This window comes from Hippocampus guttulatus, chromosome 5 (genome assembly GCF_054856545.1).
Source record: "Hippocampus guttulatus isolate MCC_2025c chromosome 5, RoL_Hgut_1.0, whole genome shotgun sequence".
NCBI classification, from domain to species: Eukaryota; Metazoa; Chordata; class Actinopteri; order Syngnathiformes; family Syngnathidae; genus Hippocampus; species Hippocampus guttulatus.
The window spans coordinates 20,957,310-20,983,004 of record NC_141265.1 but is presented as its reverse complement, the minus strand read 5'-3'; the positions used below and the strand labels follow the sequence as shown (position 1 = coordinate 20,983,004).

At 50.3% G+C, this 25,695-nt stretch overlaps 4 protein-coding genes across 8 annotated transcripts; 1 reads left to right on the top strand and 3 right to left on the bottom strand.

Moving 5' to 3' along the window:
- The first annotated feature begins 9 nt into the window (after positions 1-9).
- slc71a2b (solute carrier family 71 member 2b) lies at positions 10-5,969 on the top strand. Of its 3 annotated transcripts, XM_086111902.1 has the most exons (13): positions 10-147; positions 514-685; positions 1,608-1,700; positions 1,779-1,841; positions 2,015-2,142; positions 2,945-3,059; positions 3,130-3,348; positions 3,423-3,536; positions 3,617-3,688; positions 3,886-3,998; positions 4,106-4,203; positions 4,281-4,423; positions 4,555-5,969. In XM_086111902.1, exons 2-13 carry the CDS (start codon positions 614-616, stop codon positions 4,789-4,791), a joined length of 1,467 nt encoding a protein of 488 aa, XP_085968028.1. In that variant the 5' UTR covers positions 10-147; positions 514-613; the 3' UTR covers positions 4,792-5,969. The 3 variants fall into 3 exon arrangements, with proteins under 3 accessions (XP_085968028.1, XP_085968029.1, XP_085968030.1); XM_086111903.1 differs by lacking the exon at positions 10-147 and having other exon boundaries at positions 453-685; positions 3,617-3,661; XM_086111904.1 differs by lacking the exons at positions 10-147; positions 1,608-1,700 and having other exon boundaries at positions 453-685.
- lrrc2 (leucine rich repeat containing 2) lies at positions 5,239-9,869 on the bottom strand. The gene is made up of 10 exons (XM_086111905.1): positions 9,802-9,869; positions 9,581-9,731; positions 8,368-8,474; positions 8,159-8,253; positions 7,397-7,553; positions 7,202-7,338; positions 6,628-6,773; positions 6,405-6,557; positions 6,162-6,319; positions 5,239-5,602 (listed from the first exon to the last, which is right to left on the bottom strand). Exons 2-10 carry the CDS (start codon positions 9,706-9,708, stop codon positions 5,553-5,555), a joined length of 1,131 nt encoding a protein of 376 aa, XP_085968031.1. The 5' UTR covers positions 9,709-9,731; positions 9,802-9,869; the 3' UTR covers positions 5,239-5,552.
- Positions 9,870-10,815: 946 nt separating this feature from the next.
- Positions 10,816-15,428, bottom strand: LOC147205482 (peptidyl-prolyl cis-trans isomerase-like). The gene is made up of 4 exons (XM_086111908.1): positions 15,257-15,428; positions 11,834-11,953; positions 11,452-11,624; positions 10,816-11,204 (listed from the first exon to the last, which is right to left on the bottom strand). The coding sequence occupies exons 1-4, from the start codon at positions 15,323-15,325 to the stop codon at positions 11,072-11,074; spliced, it is 495 nt and encodes a 164-aa protein (XP_085968034.1). The 5' UTR covers positions 15,326-15,428; the 3' UTR covers positions 10,816-11,071.
- A 588-nt stretch (positions 15,429-16,016) lies between these two features.
- LOC147205481 (zinc finger MIZ domain-containing protein 2-like) lies at positions 16,017-25,694 on the bottom strand. Of its 3 annotated transcripts, XM_086110414.1 has the most exons (22): positions 25,184-25,673; positions 24,425-24,489; positions 24,136-24,194; positions 23,833-23,947; positions 23,548-23,756; positions 23,312-23,468; positions 22,658-22,882; positions 22,481-22,592; positions 22,264-22,376; positions 22,099-22,188; positions 21,778-21,943; positions 21,564-21,705; positions 21,380-21,458; positions 20,877-21,008; positions 20,685-20,787; positions 20,456-20,613; positions 20,164-20,231; positions 20,015-20,083; positions 19,342-19,619; positions 18,777-18,946; positions 17,924-18,103; positions 16,017-17,340 (listed from the first exon to the last, which is right to left on the bottom strand). In XM_086110414.1, exons 1-22 carry the CDS (start codon positions 25,251-25,253, stop codon positions 17,224-17,226), a joined length of 2,877 nt encoding a protein of 958 aa, XP_085966540.1. In that variant the 5' UTR covers positions 25,254-25,673; the 3' UTR covers positions 16,017-17,223. The 3 variants fall into 3 exon arrangements, 1 of the variants encoding a protein (XP_085966540.1); XR_015100865.1 differs by lacking the exon at positions 24,425-24,489 and having other exon boundaries at positions 17,924-18,404; positions 25,180-25,694; XR_015100864.1 differs by lacking the exon at positions 24,425-24,489 and having other exon boundaries at positions 17,924-18,404; positions 25,184-25,693.
- Position 25,695: the final 1 nt, after the last annotated feature.

The following is a 25,695-nucleotide window of genomic DNA, read 5'->3' as shown; positions in this document are numbered from 1 at the left end:
CCTCGCATTACTCGAGTTGCTCTGTATTACAAAATCGTAATAAAATAGAGGTGGAACGATTTAAAATGTGGATTATAACTTCATTCCACACCTTATTGACCTCACTTGTGTACAAGTTGACGATGGTTATCGTGATGGATCATTTTGGTGAGCTGGTAACCTCCTGCCCCTTGGTTGCTATGGTTACTTGCATGTTTACGATGATATTTTCTGGCATTTTCATTAATGACAGCATAGTCGGTTATCGAGCACTCTTTTTTGTTGTTTGTACACTGCTTAATCTTAATTTCTTTCCTTGAGTCGAGCTCACATTTTCAATTGGTCAGTTCGACAATATTGCTCTACAAAATCATCATGTTGTTCCATAACTTCGTAGCTATTTTAAGAACAGAAAAACGGGAAACTCGTGGTCCTTGGTCCCGTGATTATTAGCTCGAGCATCGTCTTGCGGGGCAACTGGCACCGCACTTCCGAGACGCCGAAGTGTCGAAAGGTGACGTTTCATTCCGTCAGTCCGGGCAGCGGTTGACGTAGCGGCACACCAAACTTGGGACGAGCTGACACGCTGGAAGAAAGGCGGACACCCCGAGACAGTGATGCTCCAAAATGTGAGATGATCGCGGGCAAGGCCGCCGCCGACGAGGCTGACCACATCAACATCGACATCATGCTGGTCCGTAGCTCGGTAAGCCATTTAGCTCAGCATCGACGGCTAACGTTAGCATCACCGGGCGCCAGCAACAATGGCAGCTAATGAAGCAGATTACAGGAAAAGATACCAAATTATCTCTTGAAGATTATCTCCCACAGCTGTGCTAACGTCGTGCATCTTTGACACATTTGGAGTGCCAACTATGTAAACAAACGAGCTGCACAAATCACTTCCTGCCTTATCCTTGCTCCATGTACAGCACTTTGTATGCAGCGATGGCTGTTTGAAAGTGCTCTATAAATACTGTTGACTTGACTTGACTTATCCATCGTCGCTGACGTCATCGCAAAGTTGAGCGAGGTGAAATTAACGGTAAATGTGAAGTCGTCATGAACTCTGTCATTTCGCAGTTCATCGTTTGAGGATTCACATATTTCTGGATTATTTGGGGGAACCTATTAGCCAAAACCTTGCATATTCACTTAAAAAAAAAATTCGGTGTTTACGCTTTTTAGGGGAAGGGGGGGGGGGGTAATGACAACAATGGCAATTTACTGTGCTTATTCAGATTGTTCCTATTTGTGGTCGAGCCAGGTCCACTGTACACGTGTTGCAGCACCATTTGTGTTAAAAAAAAAAAAAACCTATCCTTTTCACTAGCCTGTTGGTTGTTCTGTGCGTTGGCATGAGGCTCGCAGAAGGCCGAGTTGTATGGTGGTTTTAGATAGAATGTGTAATTCTCGTTGTTTTAGAAGTCTGTCGAGTTGAGTCCACTGCTCATAAACCACTTGTATCTTGAATTCTTGCTCTGAAGTCAAAGAAAAAAAACTCGTGATGAAAAATGTCTCGCTGGTATTGTCATGAAATGGAAAAGGGGAGAGATGGACATAAACAGGAAGTAGTTGGAACAGGAAGTGACAATGTTTCGGTATTCTTCGTTTTGGTTTGGTGGCAGCACACGCGTGGCCGAGCAAGGGTAACGCACGCCATCATCGTCATCTTCCTGGAGTTCTTCGCCTGGGGTCTGCTGACCACACCCATGCTGACTGTGAGAGACACGCCCACTTGCCTCGGCGTTAGCTCAGCTAGGCTACAATGCTAACTGCCTTTGTCACTGTGCTTTTAGGTTCTTCACGAAACCTTCCCGCAGCACACGTTCCTCATGAACGGACTCATACAAGGTGTCAAGGTGAGTGCTCGGCCCGTGTGCAAACATAAACGTGTATTTGTCTGTGTGTGTGTGTACGCGCAAACAAATGTGTGTTCGTTCACTTCCAGATGAATAAAGTAGCCGTGTGTTTTTCATCACTTGTTTATGCATGCGTGTGTCACCGTGTGCAAATGCATTCGTACGTATCTTAGGGCTTCCTGTCGTTCCTGTCGGCCCCCGTGATCGGTGCCCTGTCTGACATCTGGGGCAGGAAGTTTTTCCTCCTGATGACTGTGTTCTTCACATGCGCGCCCATCCCCTTCATGAGGATCAGCCCCTGGTGAGCACACCGGGCTGGCAAACTGAGCCCGCTGATAGTCACTTGACCGTCACGTGTGCATCATGTGAGCCTCTGAGCCTCAACGAGCGTCAGGAAAACTGAAAAAGAAACGCACGCTTGGAATTTTTATCCACAGCTGCACTCAAGGGAACAGAGAAGTGTTCACTGGTTCCGCCACTTTCATCATGCACATATGTGTTATCATGTGGTGCATCTGTGTTACGTGACCTTATGTCAAATGTCAAAACTCTCTTCTCCTTGCTTACATCGTGACGTCTGTGCATGTCGTCAACTCGTCATCACGTACGTAGATGTCTTCATTATTGTGGTATTTCCATACATGCGATCACGTAAAATACGATGCATCTAAATAGGCACACTATAACAAAATGATCCAAGCTTGCTGTATGATGTGAAATGGTCCAGCGAAACCGAGGATAGAAAAAAAAAAGGCCTACTAAAACAGTTGGGCAATATGTGGTGTTAATGAGAGGCACTTTCAATGGTGGCATGTGTGTCCTGATTTCCACTTAATGGGAGTTTAAATGTAATTGTTTGTTTCAATTGGCTGGTTATAAAAGGGTGTGTACACTTATGCAACCACAGCATTATCTCACTTATTTTGACCCCCCCATGGCATTTCAACAGGGGTGTGTCGACTTTTTAGAGCCACTGAATGTCATCCCTCACATCACCTTAGACACGCATGTCGTGAAAAAAACATACATGTTGTCACCCACACAAACGCCACGGCGCACGTACGCAGTGTACCGTGTGTTGAGTTGTCCTCACGTGTCCCCAGGTGGCACTTTGCCCTGATCGCCGTGTCAGGAATCTTCGCCGTGACGTTCTCCGTCATCTTCGCCTACGTGGCCGACATCACGGATGAGCAGCGCAGGAGCACGGCATACGGCCTGGTAACGCTTCCGCCGCGCTCCCTCGCCATCGCCGCCGTCGCCACGCCCTCACCCGCGCGCGTGTTCTCAGGTGTCGGCGACGTTCGCCGCCAGCCTGGTGACCAGCCCCGCCATCGGGGCGTACCTGTCGGCGCGCCACGGCGACAGCCTGGTGGTCCTGGTCGCCACGGTGATCTCGGTGGCCGACATCGCCTTCGTCTTCTTCGTGATGCCGGAGTCGCTGCCCGACAAGATGCGGCTGACCACCTGGGGCTTCCCGCTCTCCTGGGAGCAGGCGGACCCCTTTGCCGTGAGTGGGGGTGGGGGGGCGATCGGGCGGCTCCAGGGACTTTTGGCGGTTAGCCGGCATTATCGTTTGTCCAGTCGCTGCGCCGCGTGGGCAAAGACTCCACCGTCATGCTCATCTGCGTCACCGTGTTCCTGTCGTACCTGCCGGAGGCCGGGCAGTACTCCAGCTTCTTCCTCTACCTCAGACAGGTGGAAAGACGCAAGCACACGCATTCCGTTAACACGACGATGCGCCTTACCTAACAAGTACGCACCTTGTTGTCTTTTAGGTCATTGACTTTTCCCCCGCCGCCATTGCCGCCTTCATCGCCATGGTGGGCATCCTGTCTATCATTGCGCAGGTGTGTGTGTGTGTGTGTGTGTGTGTGTGTGTTTGCGTTGTTCATGTCTGTTGGTGCCCCTGCGTGTGCCCTTACTTGGTGACTTTTTTTTTTTTTTAAATCTGCGCTCCACAATCCTTTTCCAAGGCACTCTTAAGTCCCCGTGCGATTTTGTAATTGATTGGGCGCCGTGCCCGTTGCACGCGTGTGTTTTGAAGACGCTTCTCCTGAGCGTGCTGATGCGTACGTTGGGCAACAAGAAGACGGTCCTGCTGGGTCTGACCTTCCAGCTCCTGCAGCTGGCCTGGTACGCCTTCGGCTCCGAGCCCTGGTGAGTCATCCCCGGGGTGGGGGGGGGTGCCGGCGGCGCAGTGGTCATTCAGCAACCCGAGAGTCACAATGAAGGGGATGTCACGGTGCCGCTTTATCCCCATGCAGGATGATGTGGGCGGCGGGCACGGTCGCCGCCATGTCCTCCATCACCTTCCCGGCCGTCTCAGCCTTGGTTTCGCACAGCGCGGCCCCGGACCAGCAAGGTCTCTCAGGAAGTGGGGGGTGGGGGGGTGTCTGGGGGCGCGTTTGTAACTTTATGTGCGTGTGCCTACGCCCGCAGGCGTGGTCCAGGGCATGATCACCGGCATCCGGGGTCTGTGTAACGGGTTGGGCCCCGCACTGTACGGATTCATCTTCTTCCTCTTCAACGTGGAGCTCAGCGACGTTCAGCCTGCAGAAGGACGGGACACACAACACATTAAGGTACACACGTGCACAACACACACACACACAATGACAGGATGCGCGACACGATAAAGCGCACACACAGGGACGTGCGCGTTTTCACACATCAAGTCAAATGAAGAAATACAAACATTTTGGTGCATCCGCAGAAGTCGAGCGTTCCCGGCCCCCCATTCCTGTTTGGCGCTTGCGCCGTAGTCTTGGCGCTGATCGTGGCCGCCTTCATCAACGAGCGACCGCCGGCCGCCGCCATCAAGACATGCGCGGACAGGAAGCCGGGCGGCGCGGGCGCGCTCGCCGCGCCCGCTCAGGACGCCGGCCCCGTGGTCACGCCCCCCAGCGACGCCGAGGACATCGAGCCACTCTTACAGGACAGCAGCATGTGATTGACGGGCCTCCCTCCGCCTATCGGAGACCCGTCGGGTGCTTGCAAAATGTGCCAATTCTTTTCCAGACTTTTTTTTTTTTAATTTCGAAGAGGCATGGTCGTTACCGTTGGCGACTGCAACTTCCTGTTTCCGAGGAAACGTCGCATGACTGAGTTTTTATTTGAAAGAACCCCCTGGAGCGATTTCCTGTTCCGGCAGCACATTTTTAGTGCACTGTCAAAAAGAAAAAAAAAAAAGATGCTGGCCCCATTGCACCACAGGATCCCTGCTCATATCATCAAATATTTTTGACCTTTCATAAAAGACGCCAACCCCAAAAGTCCAACTTTTCTTGGTTTGTCCACCGGTGCCCTGATGTTGACAGGGGAGCAGTTGGCTGTTTGAATTGGAAAATGGAAGTGTTTTGCCTTGTTGATGATTTCATTTGAATTGAAAGAAACAAAGCACAAGAAATCATTTTATTGCTCATATTTGGATGTTTTTTTGTTTTTACTACGAGCCCTCATTTACAAATATGACATTTTCGGCAGCAAGCTTTGGAAATCGCATTCGGGAAAGAGTTTTCCCCGTTACTGAACAAACCCCGCCCCCCAAAAATCTTTTGGTTTCCAAAATAAAAGATGAGAAATTACTGAAGAGATTCTGACTCCAACAATAAAAATGATCAAACCACAGTGACGTCTTCAGGATGATGGATGACCACCAATCAAATTCCGGCTTAGCATGAGCATATTCGCGGCGCTTCCCAGTGGGCGGGGTCACAGCAGACAGGAAATGGTCACCTTGGTGGTGGAGAAGGGTATGTTCTCTTTTGGTGGGGAGGGGACAAAGGCAGCATTTCAGTTGTTCATGTGATATTTGGAACTGTTATTGAGTTGGGTTTTATTTTGAAGTATTGTTCACTTGACTTTTAATTTGGCGTGCTAACTTGATACGACTTCAAAAGAAAGTTTTTTTGTTACTTGAGAGTGTTGAGAGTTTTATGAAGTCGACTCAGTTCTTGCAGCGTGAACTTTAATTTGAAATGTTAAGAGTTTTATTTTGAAGGATGAAGTCAACTTTGATTTTTGGAGTACTATTAACTTACTTATTTTGAAGTGTTAGCAATGTTGTGGTTTATAATTTCAATCCCGGTGACATTTCAAAATAAAAACTGACACTTAAAAATCAACAAAGACTTGAGAGGAAAAATCCTTCATGACAATTGAAAATAAAAGTTGACTCAGCGACATCAAAATAAGTCAACTCAAAAACCTGAGAAAATAAAACCGGACACTTCCTAGCGAAGTCAATTATTGACACTTTGTAATATATGCAAAAAGACACTCGCAAAAAAGTCGTTTTTGTAGTGAAACGTGACCTCTGACCTCTGTCCTTGAGCGTGCTGACGTAAACGTCCATGAATTCTTTCTCCCTGCCGTCCTTTGTCTCGTCTTTTTCATCCCGTCCTTGGCTTGTGGTTCTCGTCACGTCCGTTTTCTTTTCCTTCTCGCCACTGGCCGGACTGTCGTACAGGCGAATGAACCTCGACACGCACACGCAACACCGGTACGCACGTCACTTCCTGCGTGTACGTGTCTTTGAATATGTATTTGTATGCATGCGCGTACTTGATGTTCGGGTTGCTGCAGAGTTGCGTGGGTACACAAACGAGCGGGTCGCCGCTGACGACGATCAGTTTGAGCGTGGCGATGTTGGTGAGGCAGTGAGGAAGATACGAAAGATTGTTGTTGTGCACGAACAAGGTCGCCAGCTCCGTCAGCCTGACGCGCACGCAGGGATACGCAGATAAAGTGAAACCAAAACACACGCGCACAGGAACAAGCTCGCTACCTGTCCATGTCCTGCGGCAGGTCGCCGAGTCGGTTGTCGCTGAGGTCGAGGAGCTGCAGAGCGCTCATCCTGAGAGCGCACACGGGTATTGATGCAAAGCCGTTCTCCGCTATGTCCAGGTGTGTCAGACGTTTCAGAGAGCTCAGCTGCAAATGGGCACACACACGTTCACGTCGGCGCTGATGTCGTGCTAACACCCGCGGTGAGCTAATAGCGGTTTTCATTGCAGCACACGTTGCAAAAGATGCGAAGACAAGGGTCGCCAGTCTTTTTAAAAATGAAAGCGACTGCTTGGGGCCTGACGGTCACTCATGAGGTCCCTTGGGGCTAACTTGTGCTTGTGGGTAGCATGTTGGTGAGCCCTTTGCTAACATATGCCAATGAGACCAACCAGCTTGTTTTCGCCACGGCACATATGCTAACACATCCGCACGTATGCTAATCAACGCTAACACGTGCTAATGAGCCCAACGAGCCCATTGGTTGAGTGCCTGTTTTCACCGCAGCACGTCGACAAACACAAACGTGATGTCAACACATGCTAGCAAGCGCAACCAGCAGGGATGTCGGTGACCTCGAAAGGCAGCTCAGAGAGGTCGCGGTTTCCGGCCAGTTCCAGTCGTTCCAGGTTGCGGCACATCCCAAGCTGGGGGGGAACGCAGGACAGGCGGTTGTAGCTGACGTTGAGCCGGCGCAACTGGACAAGTTTTCCTGGCAAAGGGGGCAATTTGAGACGGACGAAGGGTGGACGGGCCGAGGCGGACCTCACCGATGTCGGGAGGCAGCTGGTCCAGTTTGTTCTTGGCCACCTCCAAAACTCTCAGCAAGCTGAAGGACGCCAAGAAGTCTGGAAGCTTCTGGATTTTGGTGCCGCTCACGTGCCACTCCAGCAAAAACGTCTTCCACTCCAGATCCTTTGGGAAATCCTGAGTAGACCAACGTTGTCTTTCTTAATTGCCATCATCACCTTGATTTGCGAGCCGTTGCTTGTTGGATGGGGTTTTTTTTTTGGTGCTTCCCAGTACACACACAGTAAACCTAACACACACACACACACAGCGAGGGTCACACACAAAAACACACATTCCTCACACCCACTCAAACATAGCAAAACTAACCAGGCGTTCACACACACACACAGCAAAACAAAGACACTTTCACACGGAGAGCACAACTGACACTTGCACAAACGCATACTCGCACACATGTAGTGAAACTAGCACACATCCACATCCATCCAATCGAAACAAAAACACTCAGATGGAGCTGCTCTAGGTCACGACTCCCACCCAGAAGCTCACGCTCAGGCCGACCGTGTTGCTGACGCATGCGCTGGGCCACGCCCCTTAAAAGGTAAACATACAGCTACTTCTGTTGCTCGATCAGCTGGGCAGGTCCGTTTTTTTTTTTGCAATACAATGCTTTCTTGTTTTTGGCAATTCAGTCACGTGTGGTTTCAGTAACACGCTTGCTCACAAATCCAAGTCAAGGTAGCGTTGTGAAAGTGCAAGCTTATTATCCTTTAGCTTACCTTCCACTGCTCACCGGACAGACGGAAGGACAACGCATCGGTGTCGGCATCCACCAAAACGTTCTCTGGCGGACCTTCAGCAGCAGGCGGCTCACCTGACAGCGCACCAAAGACTTAGCAATGCGCCACTTGGGGCGGCTAACGTCTGGAGTGCACTAATTTTGCATATACACGTGATTACTAATGTACCAGTGTGTGTGTGTGTGTACCTGATTGTGTGTTTTGTGTGGACTTGTGCTGGTGGCCGTTGAGCAGGTTGCGTTGTTGCGAGTTGGGCTTCCTGGAGTAGAAGCGATCGTGCCACTGTTGTTCGATCCTTCGCGCGCACACATACAGACGCACGCACAGACATACACGTTGACCTGGGTGATCTTTAAATAGCATTCGCAAAAGTAAAAAAAAACGCTTGCGTGAACTTTCAAACTTTGTCCGGTTGCATGGAAGAAAATGCGTTATGGCCTGTTCAAACCACACGAGTCTTGTGCTTCACGACGGTCACGCTGCTTTCGGACTACCAGAAAAAAAAAATCGTTCTCTGTCTTGCACTGGGTGAGATGTCACGCAATAAGTCAGTGTCCGACCCAATTTGTAACGTGCTTCTAATCAAGATTCAGTCCATTGGCACAGGTTCATCGGGGAGGCAGGACAAGCAGCTGTCAAAGTCACGTCGAGGCAAAAAAATACATATATTAATAACAATTATTTCCTGGATGGTGAGGAGAGGGCATTATTGAGTTTCTATTCTCCAAAAAGAACTTGGGATAACCAATTTGTTCAATAACACATCGTTTGCTAATCGGGTACTAGCTTTGCAGTTAGCAAATATACCATGAATTGAAATGCGATGTATACGTAACAATATTTCTCCTTTTGTTCAAGTCAATTTTTGTTTGTTGGCGAGTGAACGCTACGCCCAGTCTCTCGTCATAGGCAGGATGCCTTCCTGCCATCTTCTGATCGGTCAATGGGGAAGAACCGATCGAAGGACGGCATAGGTCACAGGCATGTCCAGCTCCGGTCCTGGAGGGCCACCGTCCTGCCCGTATTCCATCTCTCTGGGCTGCAACGCACCTGATTCGGATGATCAGCTCATCAGCCAGCTCTGAAGCAGCATTAGACCGATCCTGATTATTTGAATCAGGTGAGTTGCTCCTGGGAAAGCTGGAAAACAGGCAGGACAGCGGCCCGCGAGGACCGACTTTGGACACCCCTGCCCGTAGGACTTGTCACATTGTGCGGCAAGAGGCATAACAATTCTCCGGACAAGCTAGACTTTTGGTCGTTGTGAGTCGGGCTGCGGCGTGTCAAGAGGACTCAAAATTGTTCGTTGGCTGAAAATCGGACATCGGCATGAGTGAGACTTGACGTCGTGATAGTGACTCGGCGATCGTGAACAACGGCGACTGTGGCCAATTGTCTCACTTGGGGAGGGCGCTGCTCTCCTTTCTTTCCTGCTCTTTCTTTTGACGTCGTCGATGCTTCCTGACGCGCGATTCCCAAACGCTGAGCAACGACGACACGTCACATGGAGCGACCGCCCCGCACTTCATCTTGCCAGGACCCAAAACTGTAACTAACAGGAAGAACACAAGGAGGAATAGGTGGGGCAAGAGGGGGACGAAGACGAATCCCAAATGTCTTACCTCTGACGTTTTGCTGCTCTTCGACCTGCGCTCTCACTCTGTGCGCGTTTGTGTCTCTGCGCACGTCACCGTGCTATTTGTAGCGGCGGCGGTGATTGTCACCTGACACCCTCCTCAGTTTGAAAACGTGCGCTAACACCCGAGCAATGGCACATCACAAGCTACATAAAAGAACAGAGGAAGACAACGACTTGACCGTACATTTCTTCAATTTGTTTTTTCAAGCGCCAAATCACTTTTTGTATTCGGGGTGGCTTTGTGCGCGATTTCAAGATGAACTCATTCACCAAAACAAGCACACAACATAATACATTCACAATTGAAACACACGCGCGACCCAAATTTTTTAAGACCGTTATTTTGTAAATTTTTGTTCAGGTGATGTTTATTAGGGATAGTGCTGTTTCCGATGTACCGTGAACGCACCGCAAGGAGCGATGACTTTCTAGCAGTTTTTCATGCGGGTCGAAGGAGAAACGGCTCTAAACGAAAGCTGGTCCCCGAACCTCTACCAGTATAAGGTAGCGGAGTTGAATCCTGTGGCAATCTTTTTTGCAAAGGTGAGAGAAGCTCTGAGAGGAGATCGCGTTGCTGGTGTTTTGAGTATGTACGATTGGCATTCCTAGGTCAATGTATCACTATTTGTAACATAAAAAAAAACAACCAGTCTGGAATGAGGTTGTTGAAAATGGAGATTGTTTTGAAGTTGATCGTAGATTCAACAATGTGGTCCTCTTGAAACGTTCCCAATGCCGCCACAAGAGGTCAGCCGTGTACAGCAAGCCTTGGCTGAACATGTCGAAAAGGCAACCGACTCGCATCGGGAAGGCTAACGACACGGTGAGATATCCAAGTTCGCTTCTAATTCAAATGAAATTCCAAGATATCTAACTGCTATCCGCTATCCAGCCGACAACAATTACCCGTGAATTACGGTTATCTGAAACTAGACTATACCGACTTGTGCTGAATCATAATTCTTGAACGCACAGCGCATATTGATTAGAGCAACAGTCGAGTCACCAAGGCCATCTTTTATTTACTTGTCGATGAAAGAAAACCGTTTTGGAGCAGATTGTTAAATGCAAACCAAACGTTCAGAGGCAAAGTCAAAATGCAGCGACAGGTTTCGAATTGTTACAAAAACAGAAATGGAAATGAATTGTTCCAAGATCAGCTGGAACGTGGAATGAATGACAGGCTGGAGGAAAGGGGTTGGGTGGACAGGGGGGGGGCCCCCCCAAGATGCGACAGGTAGACGGTGGCGCGCTCAGAGCTGGCCGCAGTCCTGGATGACCAACTTCGACGTGGTCTTGCCGCTGCCGGAACCTTTGGCCTCCATTTTGGAGACCACGTCTATGCCCTCCACCACATTGCCAAAGACCACGTGCTTGCCGTCCAGCCTGAGGGCGACCAAACACGCATGCGCACTCACATCAGGCTTTGCCCCTGGGGAAGCATTTAAATTCTCACCCTTATCAGATCCCGGGATTGTCCTTCCATCAGTTTAGATTTTAAATATCTAAAACAAGTAGGTTTGATAACAACATGCAACTAACCTTATTAACTGGTACTATACGCATTAAGAGCTTTTGAGGACCCCCCCCCCCCCCCCAAAAAACGTTTGATTGACAAGTGGACGGTTTTCACCAGCTGGTCTTTTGGGTGCAGATGAAGAACTGCGAGCCGTTGGTGTTTGGTCCAGCGTTGGCCATGGATAAGGTCCCGGGTCCCAAGTGCTTCAGGGCGAAGTTCTCGTCGGCAAACTTGTTCCCGTAGATGGACTTTCCTCCGGTTCCATTGTGGTTGGTGAAGTCCCCGCCCTGTCGGCGCAAGCGGCACAGAAGCGTCGAGCCTGACTGCCTTGCCACACAACCTATCGAGCTTTCTCCTAAATCATCGACTTTTCCGGTCTTCGGTCCAACATTCAAGGATGCCACTTTTCACTCGTCTCTTCTGCACTTTACTCTTGGTGCCTTCCACTCGGGAAACATTTGACGCGGTACCCGGAAAAGAGAATTTGCTCACTCACTTGGCACATGAACTGAGGGATGACGCGGTGGAAGGTGCTACCCTTGTAGCCAAAACCCTTCTCACCGGTGCACAAGGCGCGGAAGTTCTCTGCGGTCTTGGGAACCACGTCAGAGCGTAGCTGAAAACAAAAGCATTTGTTTAAAAATACAAAATAAACACTCATTCACCATTACCACCCTCCCCTCAAATACCCTGTCCCCTGACCCAGTTTAGGGATTCAAAAACCACCGAATTGTTTTTTTTTGATGGGTTGCCATCAATCAGATTGAAATGGCAACTTCCAAAGTAAAAATTTAGATGCCTATTTTCTGATTATTCTGCACATAACGATAAGTTGACAAATTTCAAGAAAACAATTTTTATTGTACTTGTATCCTTACAACCTGAACTTCATGCATATTCTAGAATTTATCAAAAGCCATTACGTTTAATACTTTACTGTAAATAAGCTGCGGCTGGACATAAAAATGTTAGAGGGCTGTTAAAAAAAAAAAAACATTTACATCCCAATCTATGCTTGCTGTATTTTTCTGGACTATCAAAGGGATACCAAATTATTAGGCGGTCTCAAATAACAGGTCAGGTTTTAGAATTGTCCATACATGACGCATTGGGTTCAAAGGTGCATTTCAGCACATTAAGGGAAACATGCCAGTACAGCAAATAAGGCAAACTTTATTTAATATTCAAACAAAGGCACACCTGACTGTTAAGCGCACTGTTGATTTTTGACGGGGGAGGGGATTTTGAGTGCGCTTTACGGTCTAAAAAATCCTGGGAGTAGCCACACATTGGGGACATTGAATAAAATCCTATGAAACCTCACACTCCATAATGTACAAATAAAAAATGTGTAAGGTAGTGGATACATTTCACTACAAGGACGAGGGCTTGCCGATTCGCCCAAAAAATATCCAGTGAGTTTTTTAATACCAACAATTTCAACACTGAATCAGTATAAGCAAGTTGTAATTTATTTTTTTTGGGTACCACTTTTGATGGCAAGTGACTGGAGTTGATGGAAGTGTTCAACAATGACTGGACACCCGGTGAAAGCTCGAACAGGAGCAACAAAGTCAAGATGCCTGAGCGGTCCAAAGACAAAGGCACCCAACAAAGTGTGGAAGAAGCAAAGTCAAAATTGAAGGTGTCCAAAAGTAAGACAGCCACACAAGGAAAAAAAAAAAATCTGAAAAGGAAGCAGTACGGGCAAACAAAGGCCGACATCTCCCGAATACTCTGTGGAAGGCGCCGACACTGGAGAATTCTAGCAGGGCCGAAGACCAAAGAACACCCATCCATCGTGGAGACCTGCAACGGACTCAAGTGTGGTATGGATCCTCTGGATGTGTTGTCCACCCTGTACAAAGGCACGCTTCAAAGCCGTAAGTTAGGACGTTCACATTTGGGTCCCGAGTGGCACTCAGCAAATCTCTGTCCCTGCACCAAAGCAACCTAGAGGGAAAAAAAAATCAGCATGGTGCTGGCCTCATTTTGCTGCTCCCTACTCTCTTGAGCAGAAAAAGCCAAAAATCGTGGTTGACGGGCTGTCTTCCACATTACAACCAGCACCAAAGAAGTGGCGATTCGATTGACCATTGCCGAGTCCCTCAGCATATGACAAGAGCTATGCACCACAAACTCCTCCCGAGGCAAAAGCGACTGGAATCAAAGCAAAAGCACAGGACCCCCCCCCCCAACACAAGAAAATGCAAAACCAATCTCTGCCCGAAAGAGGACAGGAAGTGTGCTCATGCTTACCACATGGCGCATATATATATATATTTTAAACCTCCAGTATTTCTGGGCTTCGACATTGCAGCCCGAAATAAAAAGCACAAAGTTCGCATTCAGGCCGAAAACCCCAAAGGAGCGCTTAGCGAGGTAGGACTTAGGTCACGCGGGTACAAAGGGAAGCTATCCCCCCCGCCGCAGCATGGAAGTTTCCAGAAGGCACAAGTGTCGCAGTCCCGCCCGCCGAGTGGCGCAGGCGGAGCCATAAAGATCCCGAGTCACCAGTGGAAAACAAGCTCCGGGCCGCCTGCATGGACAGGACTTCCCGTATTTCAGCGGCCCCCCTTTGCAGAAGCAGAGCGGGCGGCCAACAAGACGGCGTGCGTGCGTGCTCACAGCGTTGCTACGTTAGCATTAGCCGCCAGCGGGCGAGGGCGGGAAAACCGGATCCAAAGGGGGGAAAAAAATTTCCACACCGAGCCCTGGCGCAAATACCAATCGTACATCAACGTTGCGGACATGTTGGATGTGAAAGAGTCATAACATTTTGCGACTTCAATTTGCAGCCCTTGAAGCTCGTCACATCTTCAAATTTCATTGCCCGTATACAAGTAAATTGTTTTCTGTTGCATATTTACTCTAAAACCTCTCTCCTCCATTGCATTTGTGTAGCAAATTCTTCATGTGAATTTTCACGGGATGAACCAAATCCAATAACGCTATTACTTAACTCCTACCTCCAAAGTGTTTTCACTATAAATTGAACTAATTTTGAGTTAAAATAAAAGTTGTTGGTGCTCATCCGTTTCGCCAAATATATTAGTGAGCAAATGAGTAGGTTGTCTGCATGCATGTGCGCCAGTATTGCTGCTGTAATTGAATTTCCGACTATATTTGGAGACCAGCAGCAAAAACAAAATATGCCTTTTTTAATCCGATTGCATGTGTGTCCGAATATGCAGTAGATGACTAGTAGTCATTTGGATGTTCTAAATATGAAGTTTGGAATTTCTCCATTGCGAGACTAGTAAATGTTCTTAGTGTCTAGAGCTATCAATGTATGCTAGGTTGTTAACCTGTTGATAAACGCAAAAAAATGGGAGTACACGTAAAAAACATGTTAAAGTTGCATAGGTATCTTCTTATGCCTAGCTGGTCCCCAACTAGACACATTCACAGTTCCCATACAGTAATTTGTTTAACAGATCCACCAAATGCAGCTATTGATATCAATTTGACATCGGCAATTTCGCAATGCCCGACTACATCATAAAGTTTGGTCACGTTTTCGGAAAGCCATTTTATAATGCTCAGTCCAATTACGGGCCGGTAAAAACACGTCCAACACGGCGGGAACACTGACGTCGGGCTACAACTAGAAGCCCGCTCAATGGAGCCGACGGCACGCGCAACACGCCGCATTAGCACGTTAGCCTGGCGCATGACTCATCGAGCTTAGCGCGCTAGGCTAACGTTGCTAACGCTCAAACTAAGCCGTCCAGGGTGCTGGCGGCGACGCGACGGCCGACCGCACGCCGCCGTGTTGGCCTCCAGACGGTTTCCCGCCCGTCTCAAAGGTCGCCCGGGGCCCCGCGTTCGGCCATCGGCGATTAGCTCCGGAGCCCGCACAAAGGAAGCGCGTGCTAACGCCTCGCCTCACCCCGCGCCTAAAAGCGGGCGGACGTACCTCCATCACGACGCGGCCAAGAGCCGCACCGTCGGAGGTGATGTCGAAGAACACTCTTGGTCTGGCCATGTCTGCCGCTGCTTCACTCCCGAGAAGAAGGCAAGAAGATTTTTCGACGACCAACGAGCCGCGATGAATGACAATGAACCGAGAAAGATGGCCGACTGTCGAGAAACTTTATATAAAACACAGTAGGCGGTGATAATTCAATCGGGCCATTGGCGAGCGTCGACGCGCATGACTGGTGCAGACTGCGGCCAATCAGCAGGTAGAAGACTAAACCCGCTCGCGAAGTCACGCTTTCTGATTGGCCAGGCTCACATTTGTCCTGCGTTCGGTGCGTTGACAGTACGGGCCAATTAAGAGAAGAGTTTCCCACAGGGTGCAGTCTGCAAGGCTCTCCAAAGGTCGCCCCGCCCTGCTATCAAACGACAAGTCTTGAAGTTCAAAGCAAAGCGCTCCACAACATGACGGACGCCCCGCGTGGCCAATTGTGGGCAGCGCGAGATGGACCAACGTCACCACCCGCAGTCTGAGCGCGCTCCTGTTGTAGCGAGGGGCGGGATGAGAAGGAGAAGAATGCGCGCTCACGCGCACAGGGCGCGGTCATTTGCACGGCGAAAAAAATGAGCCAAAGATTGCTTGAGCCCCGGGGTAGCTATGTTGATGAAGAACGGGCCAATACCTGCTGAGAGGCGCTCAAGACTCAATGAGTGAAACCAAACGTTTCCAATGACTGTCCTGAAAGGTTGACGTGGGCTTTCGTAAAAGTCATTTCCCTTTATTCACAGTCATCATTGCGACAAAAGAGCCGATCAAAGAATATTGAAAATATGTAAGAAATAGGACGCGGCCCGCGGTGGCTTGGAACCCAAAACCAACATCATCACAGTCACTTATAGGTTTGATTTTGCAGTTCTTAATATTATTAAAGGACGAAGTACATCCAAGGAAGCAGCGGAGGAGGAAGGAATGAATTAGGTCCAGATAAAAATAAAGTTGATTATGGTTTAAACGACATATTTCTTCAGTTGCACAAAACCGATTTTGGAATGCAGTCAACCAAGAAATGCGAACTTGTCATCATCGGCCTGGGCGATAGTAACAAACAGTTAAGAGCAAATTTGGAGCATAAAAGCATGTTTGGGGTTCAAAAAAAAAAGTTTTTTTTTGGTGTCCATTCCTTGAAAATTATTTTATTTTCTACCAGATATTTTGAATGGTATTGTTGTAGTTTACCTTTAAGACACTGAATACATTTTTCTTATTTTCATTTGGTTAAAATAAAATTTAAAAAATTATCAACATAAACAATTTTGAAATACTTATATCATGAATAAATATTCCAGCTGTATCGCCCAGCCCTACACGGTCATGACAAGATGTTTTTGGTTTCATTTTGCCTGTGATTATTGCAAGACGAAGGAATCCCGTTTTATTTTCTTGGGTCTGGCAGGCGTCCACGTCACCGGCAGGAAGTGGGGTCATCGACAACAGGATGGAAAGTCAGCGACCACGTCTACAAATCCTGGTGACGAGAAGCCGGGTCTGATCAACCCCCCGTTTGGTTGCGCGAGTCCCAGCCAAAGTCTAATCGAAGGCTGCGAAGCAGGAAGTCCCTCTTGACAGTTTTTGCCACTTCCTGTTCATCGGGAGGCTGCTGCATCCGCTGACAGCAGAAGCGGAACATCAAAAAGTGGAGGGAAGAGAGGAAAAAAAAAAAATCAGTGAGTCACCTGCTTGAATTTCTCGCATTTTGGTTAGAGGGTCAACTTTGGCTTTTCCAAAGTGGGAAAACAAAATGGGCATGAGGAAATCCATTGACTAACACGTGGTGCTTTAGGGACCTGAAAATTGTTTTTTTTTTTTTAAGTAGGGGGGGCAGGGGGGACTTGATTGTTGAAAGACAACAAAATGACACCAGTGTAAAAAGTCGAGCGAGAGCAAAGAGGAATAGTCGAGTCCGCTCAGTTGTTCTCAAAGAGAGCCAGCAGGTCGTCGTTGTTGTTGTTGCCACCGCTGGGGAGGTCCGGTGGGCCCAGGTACGACAGCAGCTCGTCTGGGTTGCTCAGCTCCGGAAGCAGCTGAAACAAAATACACAGACACACACACACGTTACTATGACAACACAAACAAGCGCCCACTCTCCTGCTCACATGGAAGTTATTTTAGTTCACAAAAACTAATGAAGTAACTACAACCAAAAATTTGGAGAAAAGCAATTGAAAGCAAATACGTTTTTTAATAAAATCAAAAAATAACTGGAACTCTATTCTGTTTGTAAAACAAAACTGTAATTAATGAATTGAAAATGACCTACATTTTACTTTTTTGTCAATTAAAATCATCTGAATTCGGTCAAGCTGTGCATCCAAACAAAAGAGAGAATTGTAGTTTATTATGGAATGGTGATTTTTTTTATCTTGCATTTGACATATGTTCTGTCTCTCTTAAAGAACCTAGTACTAAAACTAATCTAAAACAAAACATGGCTCTCCCCCCCGAAAAAAAATCCGAACAAATCGGCTCTAAAAACAAATTAAAACCAACAGAGTCAAAAGCCAACATGAAAACAAAACAAAAACCAAGTGGACTGAACCACCCCCCGCCCCCACCCCAAACGACTGCAGCCCTGACACACACACGCCATGAACTCAGTCGGCTCACATCGAGAGAAGCTTCCGGAACCTCTGCGCCGGGGCCGAGGCTGAAGGCGTCACCATGGAGACGAGCGTTGTGGTTGCTAAGCTGCTGCAGCATGGGGTTGGCGGCCCCGCCCACCTGGGGGTTGCCGTGGAGACCGACAGACGGCTGCTGAGGATGGGGAATGCCGTGGGGAGCGGACATCTGGCGGAAGGAAGCAAGCTGTTAAGTAAAGAGCGAAGGAAAGGGGAGGAGGGAGAGAAAAGGGATGAAGAAAGCAATTCAGGTCGAAAGGGAAGGGAAAAAAAGGCAGAACGCAAGAAAAAGAAGGAAGCAAAGGAAAGATAAAGGAAGGAGGAGGCTGAGAAGGACAAGCGTAAAGTAGACAAGGAACGAGCAAAAGCTCGGTTAGCAAATCCAGACAAGGAAGGAAGATAAGGAAAGGAGAAAGGGGGAAAAAGGAAGGCAAAGGAGCAAGAAAAGGAAGGCAGTGAAGGAAAGGGAACTAAAGAATAAAGGTGAAGGAAGGAAAAAGGCAGAAAAGGGAAGGAAATGAATTGACAGAAGCGAACAAGCAAGCAGGAAGGAAGAGAGGTGAAGAAACAAGGGAGGAAAAGGAGGGACAAAAAGTAAAAAAAAGGTTAGGAAGGAAAGCAAGGATGCAAAGGAAAAAGACGGAATGAAGGAAAGAAGACAAGCAAGGGAGGAAGGAGGTCAGTAAGCAACCAAACGAAGGAAGGAAAAGAAGAATAGGAAAGGGACAAAAAAGCAAAGCGGAAGGGTGGCTAAACAACAAAGTAAAATACAAGAAAGAAGCAACGCAAAGGAAGCGAGTGTTGACGTCTTGTCAACGCTCGCGCAACGACGGTGGCGGTACCTGCGCCGGCGGCGGCGGTGGCTTGTCGACCGCCAGGAGGGCGCCGGACAGTTCGGAACGGTAGGAGAGGGGGGGCGGGTCGGGCGACGAGAAGTCCCCCCCGACCGTCCCCGGGGTCACGGGACTAGCGCTCACGTCCGAGAACGGCGTCTGGCTGGGATACGACGGAGCTGAAATACGCACACAGCATTCGGATGAAGTGGACTTCTTTCACCAGATGACCTGTGCCTTGAGATACGAGTCCATATCTCAAAACAAACGACTCACTTCACAGCTCTCATCTGGAAAAACGCAGCCAAACACGAGTGCATGCAGGCTAACGCGCTAACTGTCGCGCACGCAATCAGACCTGCATGCACTCGCGTGCATGCGCACACAGATTTTCCACTCTCCACATTTTGCCGAATGAAAACTTGCCTCTAAAAACAAATTAAAATTCCATTAAAAAAAAAAAGAAAAAGAAGAAACATCTGAAACTATTCCAAGCCTGCTCGAGGCACAACATATTTGAAGGACTCTCAAGCTTTTGAAGAAATTGCTAAAGCGTTGGGCGTTCCGTGCGCACCTGCCCCAGAGTAGTCGGGCGTGTTGCTGCGTGCGCCCGCCGCCGCCGCCGCCAGGGCGGGGTACCGTGCGGGCGAGGACGAGGATGCGGACGGAGGGGCGGGGCCGAGGGAGGCGATCATCTCCATGACGCTGGGCAGCACCATGTGACTCGGGCTGAGGGTACGACAGCGCTTGAGCGCCGGGCCGTCCGACTCCTCCTTGACGTGGACGTCCGGCTTGACCGGAACCGGCTTCCAGCTGCACACCGGGTCGATGGTGATCTCCTCGTACTCGAAACTGAACGCACACAAACCGCACGTGAACGTCACGCCTGTGCGCGTCACAGAACCGTCCCGAGTGTCACGTGAGCATCACGTGACCGTCACGCCCGACGCTCACGTGATGGTCAATTGAGCTTTAATGAAGATCCCGTGAGCACAACATGGCCGTCACAAACGTCACCCGAGCACAACACGACCGCCATGTCGGCGTCGTATGTGCATCACAGTCGCATCGCTAACACACCGATTGTCACGTGACTGCCACGTGCTCGTCACATGACAACGTCAAGACTGTCAATGGAGCTTGACGACCGTCACGCGATGGTCGCTTGGCTATCAAGCTTGTCACATGAGCGCCACGTGACGTCAGGGTAACACGCGACTGTCGTACGCGCCGCACGAGCCGCTCACTTCTGAACGTAGATGAGAATTCCCAGCATGTACTGATCCACTTCCAGACCCTCCAGCAGAGCGGTTTTACTGCGCGGGCACACACAGGTTCAAGAGGAATGTTACCATGGCGACATGAGGAGCCCGTACATGTGCGTTTCTGGACATACTTGCACACGGGACATCTCCATGTTCCCCTCTCGCAGTTGAGCTGCAGGTACGACTCCAGGTCAAAACACTGCGCACAGGAAGTGGCTTTAGAGCATAAAAGAGAACTTTCACAACAGGGTTGTAAATATAAATAAAAGTAAAGTGGATCTACGAATTGAATTTCTGCGAATGAAAATCGCCTGGTCTCACGTGCAATTCATTCATTCTCACGGGCGCATGAACGACATCGATTCCAGCTCAAAACGCAGACGTGGCTTTACCGGAGACACGCGCTCACACACAAGCACGTACCTGTACGTGTCTGCAGTCGTGTCCTCTGGCTGGCAGTTGTATGCGCCTAAAAGTGATGGGACACTTGAGCGACACCCTGATGGCCGTCTGCTCCACGCCGTCCTCGCTGTTGAGCCCGGGGGTCCCGGGGATGGAGCCGCTGCTGAAGTTCCTTTTGACTGCACGCACGCACACACGACAACGGCGTGAAGAATGTTGTCAAATGTGGCCGACCGTCGCCGCGACTCACTCTTGGCGACGCAGTGCTCGGCGGGGAGTCGCTTCTTCATCAGCCCCTGAAGAACCGAACGCACCGACGGACGGTGGACAAGCTGCAGCACGAACAGGTGCGACTGCGCGACACCACACGAGACAGACGGTGAGACGGACGTTAGACGGCAGACGGACCGAAGGAGAGCGGGCGGCGGGGCGCTCGACTGACACAGCAGCAGGCGGTGACGGTGATCTGGATGGTGTTCCTGCCCAGCTGGCACACTTGCTTCAGGTACAAAGGCTTGTGCGACGTCTTGTTGTCGCCACGCTCGATGGTCAGTGGCGTGGCGTTCACGCTCACCTGAGGAACGGGACGGCCACAGGGAGCGTGATTTTTTTCTTTTTAATTTTTTTTGGGGGGGGGGGGGGAATTGTCAAAGTCAGGTGATCCACGAGGTCAAATTCATGGTCATATAGGTCAAAAGGTCATCTTGCTAAATGACGCACCTACGTGATTGCATATTTGAAATCCTGGTTGAATTCTTTTTCCCACAATAGCAGTTTTGTGAAGATTGACCCAGTGGTTTATGAGATAGAAGGGTTCAAATCAAGGCGGCCACGCCCTTTTTTGCCAAACATGGCAACATTTGGCATGGGATGAAGCAGTGAGGAAATGACTGTCACATGACTCAGCAGAGCGTCACGAGGCTGGTTGTCATATGACTGTCTTACCTGAACTGAGGCTGGCCAATTGGTGTTCATCTGCCGATCCTCGTGATGGTAACACTTGAACTGAAGTTCCAGGTCTGGCCTGCATGTGCGTGCGCGCAGACATGCACACACACACACACACACACACAGTTCAGCACTTCCAGTCAGGTCAAACTCTTCTTGTGAAAAGGGAGCAGGAAGTGACCTCATGATGAGCGTCTTGTACACGGAGTCTCTGAGCGGGAAGACATGGTTGCTGACCGCCAGGTTGTGTTCCAACCTGAAGGGCTCTAGGACCACGCCGTCTCGCACCGGGAACGTCAGACGCAGGTCGTCGCTCGGGTTACCTGCCCAACAGGAAGTCAGGTTGCCCGCTCCCTTGTGGTGCCACAATGCAGGCGGTTTGATTGAACACGCACCTGTGGGCAGGGCCGGTTTGATGTCGGGCAGGAAGGAAGGTTTGCTGATGTCACTACTGTTGCCGGGCGACATGTAGGGCGGCGCCATGGAGCTGCCGGGCGTAATGGGCGGAGTCGGGTTCCCGGGGACCGGAGAGCTGGGGTAGCCTGGCAGCCCTCGGCTGGGCTGACTCACATTGCGCGCGCGAGGTGAATAATGATGACTATATACACACACACACGCCCGCATGCACAAAATCACTCTCACACACAGACATTTGGCAACACACACACACACACACATACACACAAACACACGTCAGCCCACACATACACACTTACCCCAGAGATCTGGTTAAAGGAATTGTAAATGCCTGTGGCTCCCCCTGATGACATAACATTCAAAGCTCCACCCTGACCATTGAACTGCTCCTGCAATAACCACACACACTTACACGAGTGCACACACACACACGGGCACGCTCAAGTGTGCACGCGCGCACACACCTTGTAGTATTGCGAGTTGGAGAGCACAGACGGGGGATACTGGGGGAGGGACAGCTTCTTGTAGGAGGGGGTGGAGCCTGCCCTTTGTGGGACGGGGCATGGACTACCAGTACCTGCAGAGTTCATAAAGGCAAAAACAAGAGGGCTAAGCTAACGGCGGCGACATTTGCATTAGATGTTAAACCTGAGCGTGAAAACTATTTTGTCAGAAACTGACCTGGTTGGTACTGCGAGTACAAGCCCGATCCAGGCGGCCCACCCCCACCTGAACCCGGTGTGGAACTGGAACCAACGGGAACAGCGTACTGCTGAGGCGCCCCCGGGAAGGCCTGAGGGGGAAACGCCATCGGTAAGATTCCACTCTCGCCGATTGATCGGCCAAGCGGCAGCTCACCTCTGGGTTGTAAGGCCGCTTCAGGCCCTGCGGGGGCCGCGGGTGAGGCTGTTGTGGTCCAGGCGAGTAGTTTTGGTGTGGCGCCACCCTCTGGGGACCTCCAGGCCCATACATGGGGCTCATAGAGGCCAGGCCCCTGGTGGGGCCGGGTCCTGCCCCCATGCCAGGAGGGGCGCGGGGAACTGAGTGGGCCATGAACTGGCTGTTGTACGATGGGCCGCCCATCTGAGACACAACGGAAAGGTGCGGCACGTGGTCTAGTTAGGTGATGCCCACCAGAAGCAGGAGGGCCTCAAAGAAGTCAAGTAGACTCGACTAGTTGGTGGCCCACCCTGCATGTGTGATGTGTGCTTGGCTGATGTGATTGTATGTTTGTGTGCACGCGCGTGTGCATATTATTTTCGTGCGCGTCTGTTGTATTTGTGGATGTGCATGGTTGTCATGTGTGTTTGTGTGTGTCTGGTTATAACCTGCATGTGTATGAGAGAAAGTGTGTGTGCATTCATATCTCAATACGAGTGTTATAGTATGTGTTTGCTACCTTGAACTAATACTGATTTAAAAAAAAAAAGTGATTTTGGTACGTTTGCACATACTCGCAGACCTGCGCCACTCGGTGAGATGCGGGAGAAGTAGACAGGAAGTGGTGCTTACCTGTCCGTAGTTCATTTCCTGGTTCTGCTTCTCTTGGATGGCAGCCACGGTCGCCGTGGCAGTGGCAGTTGCCGTGGCGGCGGCAGCTGCCATGGCTGCTGCTGCGGCTTGCGTGAAGTCCGCTGCCCCCCTGGATCCATTGGGGTTGGGGGGGTAACTATGTGTGTGTGAGGGGGGTGGGAGGGTAAAATAGTCACCACCTGTGAGCACCACACGGTTAAACATATGACACCCACCTTCCCGGGTACCCGCCCGGGCCGCCCATGTAGCCCCCACCAGGCCGGCCGTACGTGACCTGGTTCGGATAGGCCTTGTTGAGCTCCCCGTAGCTCTGCTGGCCCACATAGCCCTCCGGGGCCCCTGCCATAGATGGCCCCCCGGGGCCCTGCATCACAGGCGCCCCAGCCGGGTTGGCCCCAGGCCCCATCGAACCGCCGCCCAGGCCCTAATGCGGAGAGAAGGCAGCATGTGAGACACGGGCAAGAGTGCGTACGCAGAGCGTGACACTGTATGTGTCATACCTGGCTGGCCGAGGGGTTGGTGACCCCCCACACGGTGGTGACCACGGAGAGCGACCCCGGGGGCTGGTTAGTGGGCTGCTGCCAGCTGGAGGGCTCATACCCGTATGAACCCTCACTGGGGACATAGGGAGCGGGAGGGGTGAGTGGACGAGGCAAGGGCCAACTGCATGTGTGTGTTTCTAACATGTTTGTGTCAGTTTTATGAGTGTGTCTGTGTGTGCTTGTAAAGTGAGAAGAGGGTGTGTAAATGAGTGTGTGAATGTGAGTGTGTTTGTATGCTAGTGTGCGCGTGGACCTACGTACCTGTGTGGGTTGCCGGCCAGTCCGGCCTTCATGTGATTGAGCGGATTCATTGGGGGTCCCTGCGGACAGTCAACAGCAGCCAATCAGATTACCTTAAATTGGCTGAGACCTCTCCCTCATCCCACGCTCGCTCGTCACCCAAAAGAGATGAGGTGCAGCCACAAAAATTAGGGGCATGCCAGCTTGGCTGACATCAACATGGGAAACTTGTTTGGGTTTGTTATTTGGAGAGGGGCAAGTGCTGATACACATTTGGAACTGTAATCACACAATAAACTCATCAACACACCCAGTTTTCAAAATCACGTGTGTTGTGATGAACAAGATGTTTGGACCACGTGAGGACATCAACGGCTGTAAACACACACATTGTACAACCACGCACAACAGATAAACACAAGAAAGAATTAAAACTACACGTACACACAGTTACACAACACACACTTACACAAAGGCGTTACAACCACACACGCACACATAGTCTTTAGGTTGATTCGTGAGCTAATATTGAGGTCAGGTGACTGAAGACGAGCCTCGTTTGAAAATGTGCGTCGGAGACATTTTGGTAGGAATATTGCTCATGTTCATGCCAACCCGATAACCAGGCGCCGACGCCGCTCGCCTTAGCATTAGCATTAGTGCGAGCAGCCGGCATGGAACTCAGCAGCCCGCCGCTAAAAACACGATTCGGCTTCTCAATCACACCCGCTCGCCGAATGTTCAAAAAACGTCTCAGCAATATGTGATGACAAAAAAAAAATCCCAACATGAACGCGGGCCTTGTGAAAAGTAGTCGTCCTTCTCCAGATGTTGAGCGGTTAGCTCGACGAGCTGGGCTAGCTCAGCCCGGCTGGTGACAATGCAATGTTAGCAAGCTAAGCCTTAACACCCAGCTAATGTCTCACGAAGACACTTATTGTTAACCATGTCCGAGTCCAGACAATTTAGTCTTCGGTTTAGATAAAAGACGCGCGTGTGGGGGAGCTGACGAAAGTCAAGCGCGGCGACGTGCGTATGTCAAGAGGAACCGCGGGGCCGTTTTACCTACTCCGCTTGGCCGCCGAACAAGCCCCACTGCGGGGCTGTGCGCTCTGTGCTCCTCCGGGCCTCCGGGTCATCAAGTAGCTCAAGCCCGAAATTAGTCACTGAAGGCGGGACGACCTGTTTCAACACGTCCCTTAATGTCCACAAAATATCCTCCACCGAGACCCCAGATTCGCCCGTGGAGCTCCGGGTTCACCACCGGACTCCTTCCTGCCTGCCCGCCCGCCGACCACCGCGTCGACTATCCGGCCTCAGCAGCCGTCAGCATCCCCCACTGCCCCGCGGCTCCCCGACCACCAGCACCGCAACCACAACGCGCTGCACTGCCGGGCACTGTGGGCTGCTCGTCCGCGGCTTTGCTCCGCATCGCCGCTGTCACACCGGAGAAGACGGCGGCCAACTGGAGGAGGAAGGAGAGAGCTGGTTGACACGGAAGGGAGGGAGGCAAGGACGGGAGAGTTGGGTGTTCTCACTTCAAACATCAGCACCCGATATTGCTAATGTACGTCTTGTGTT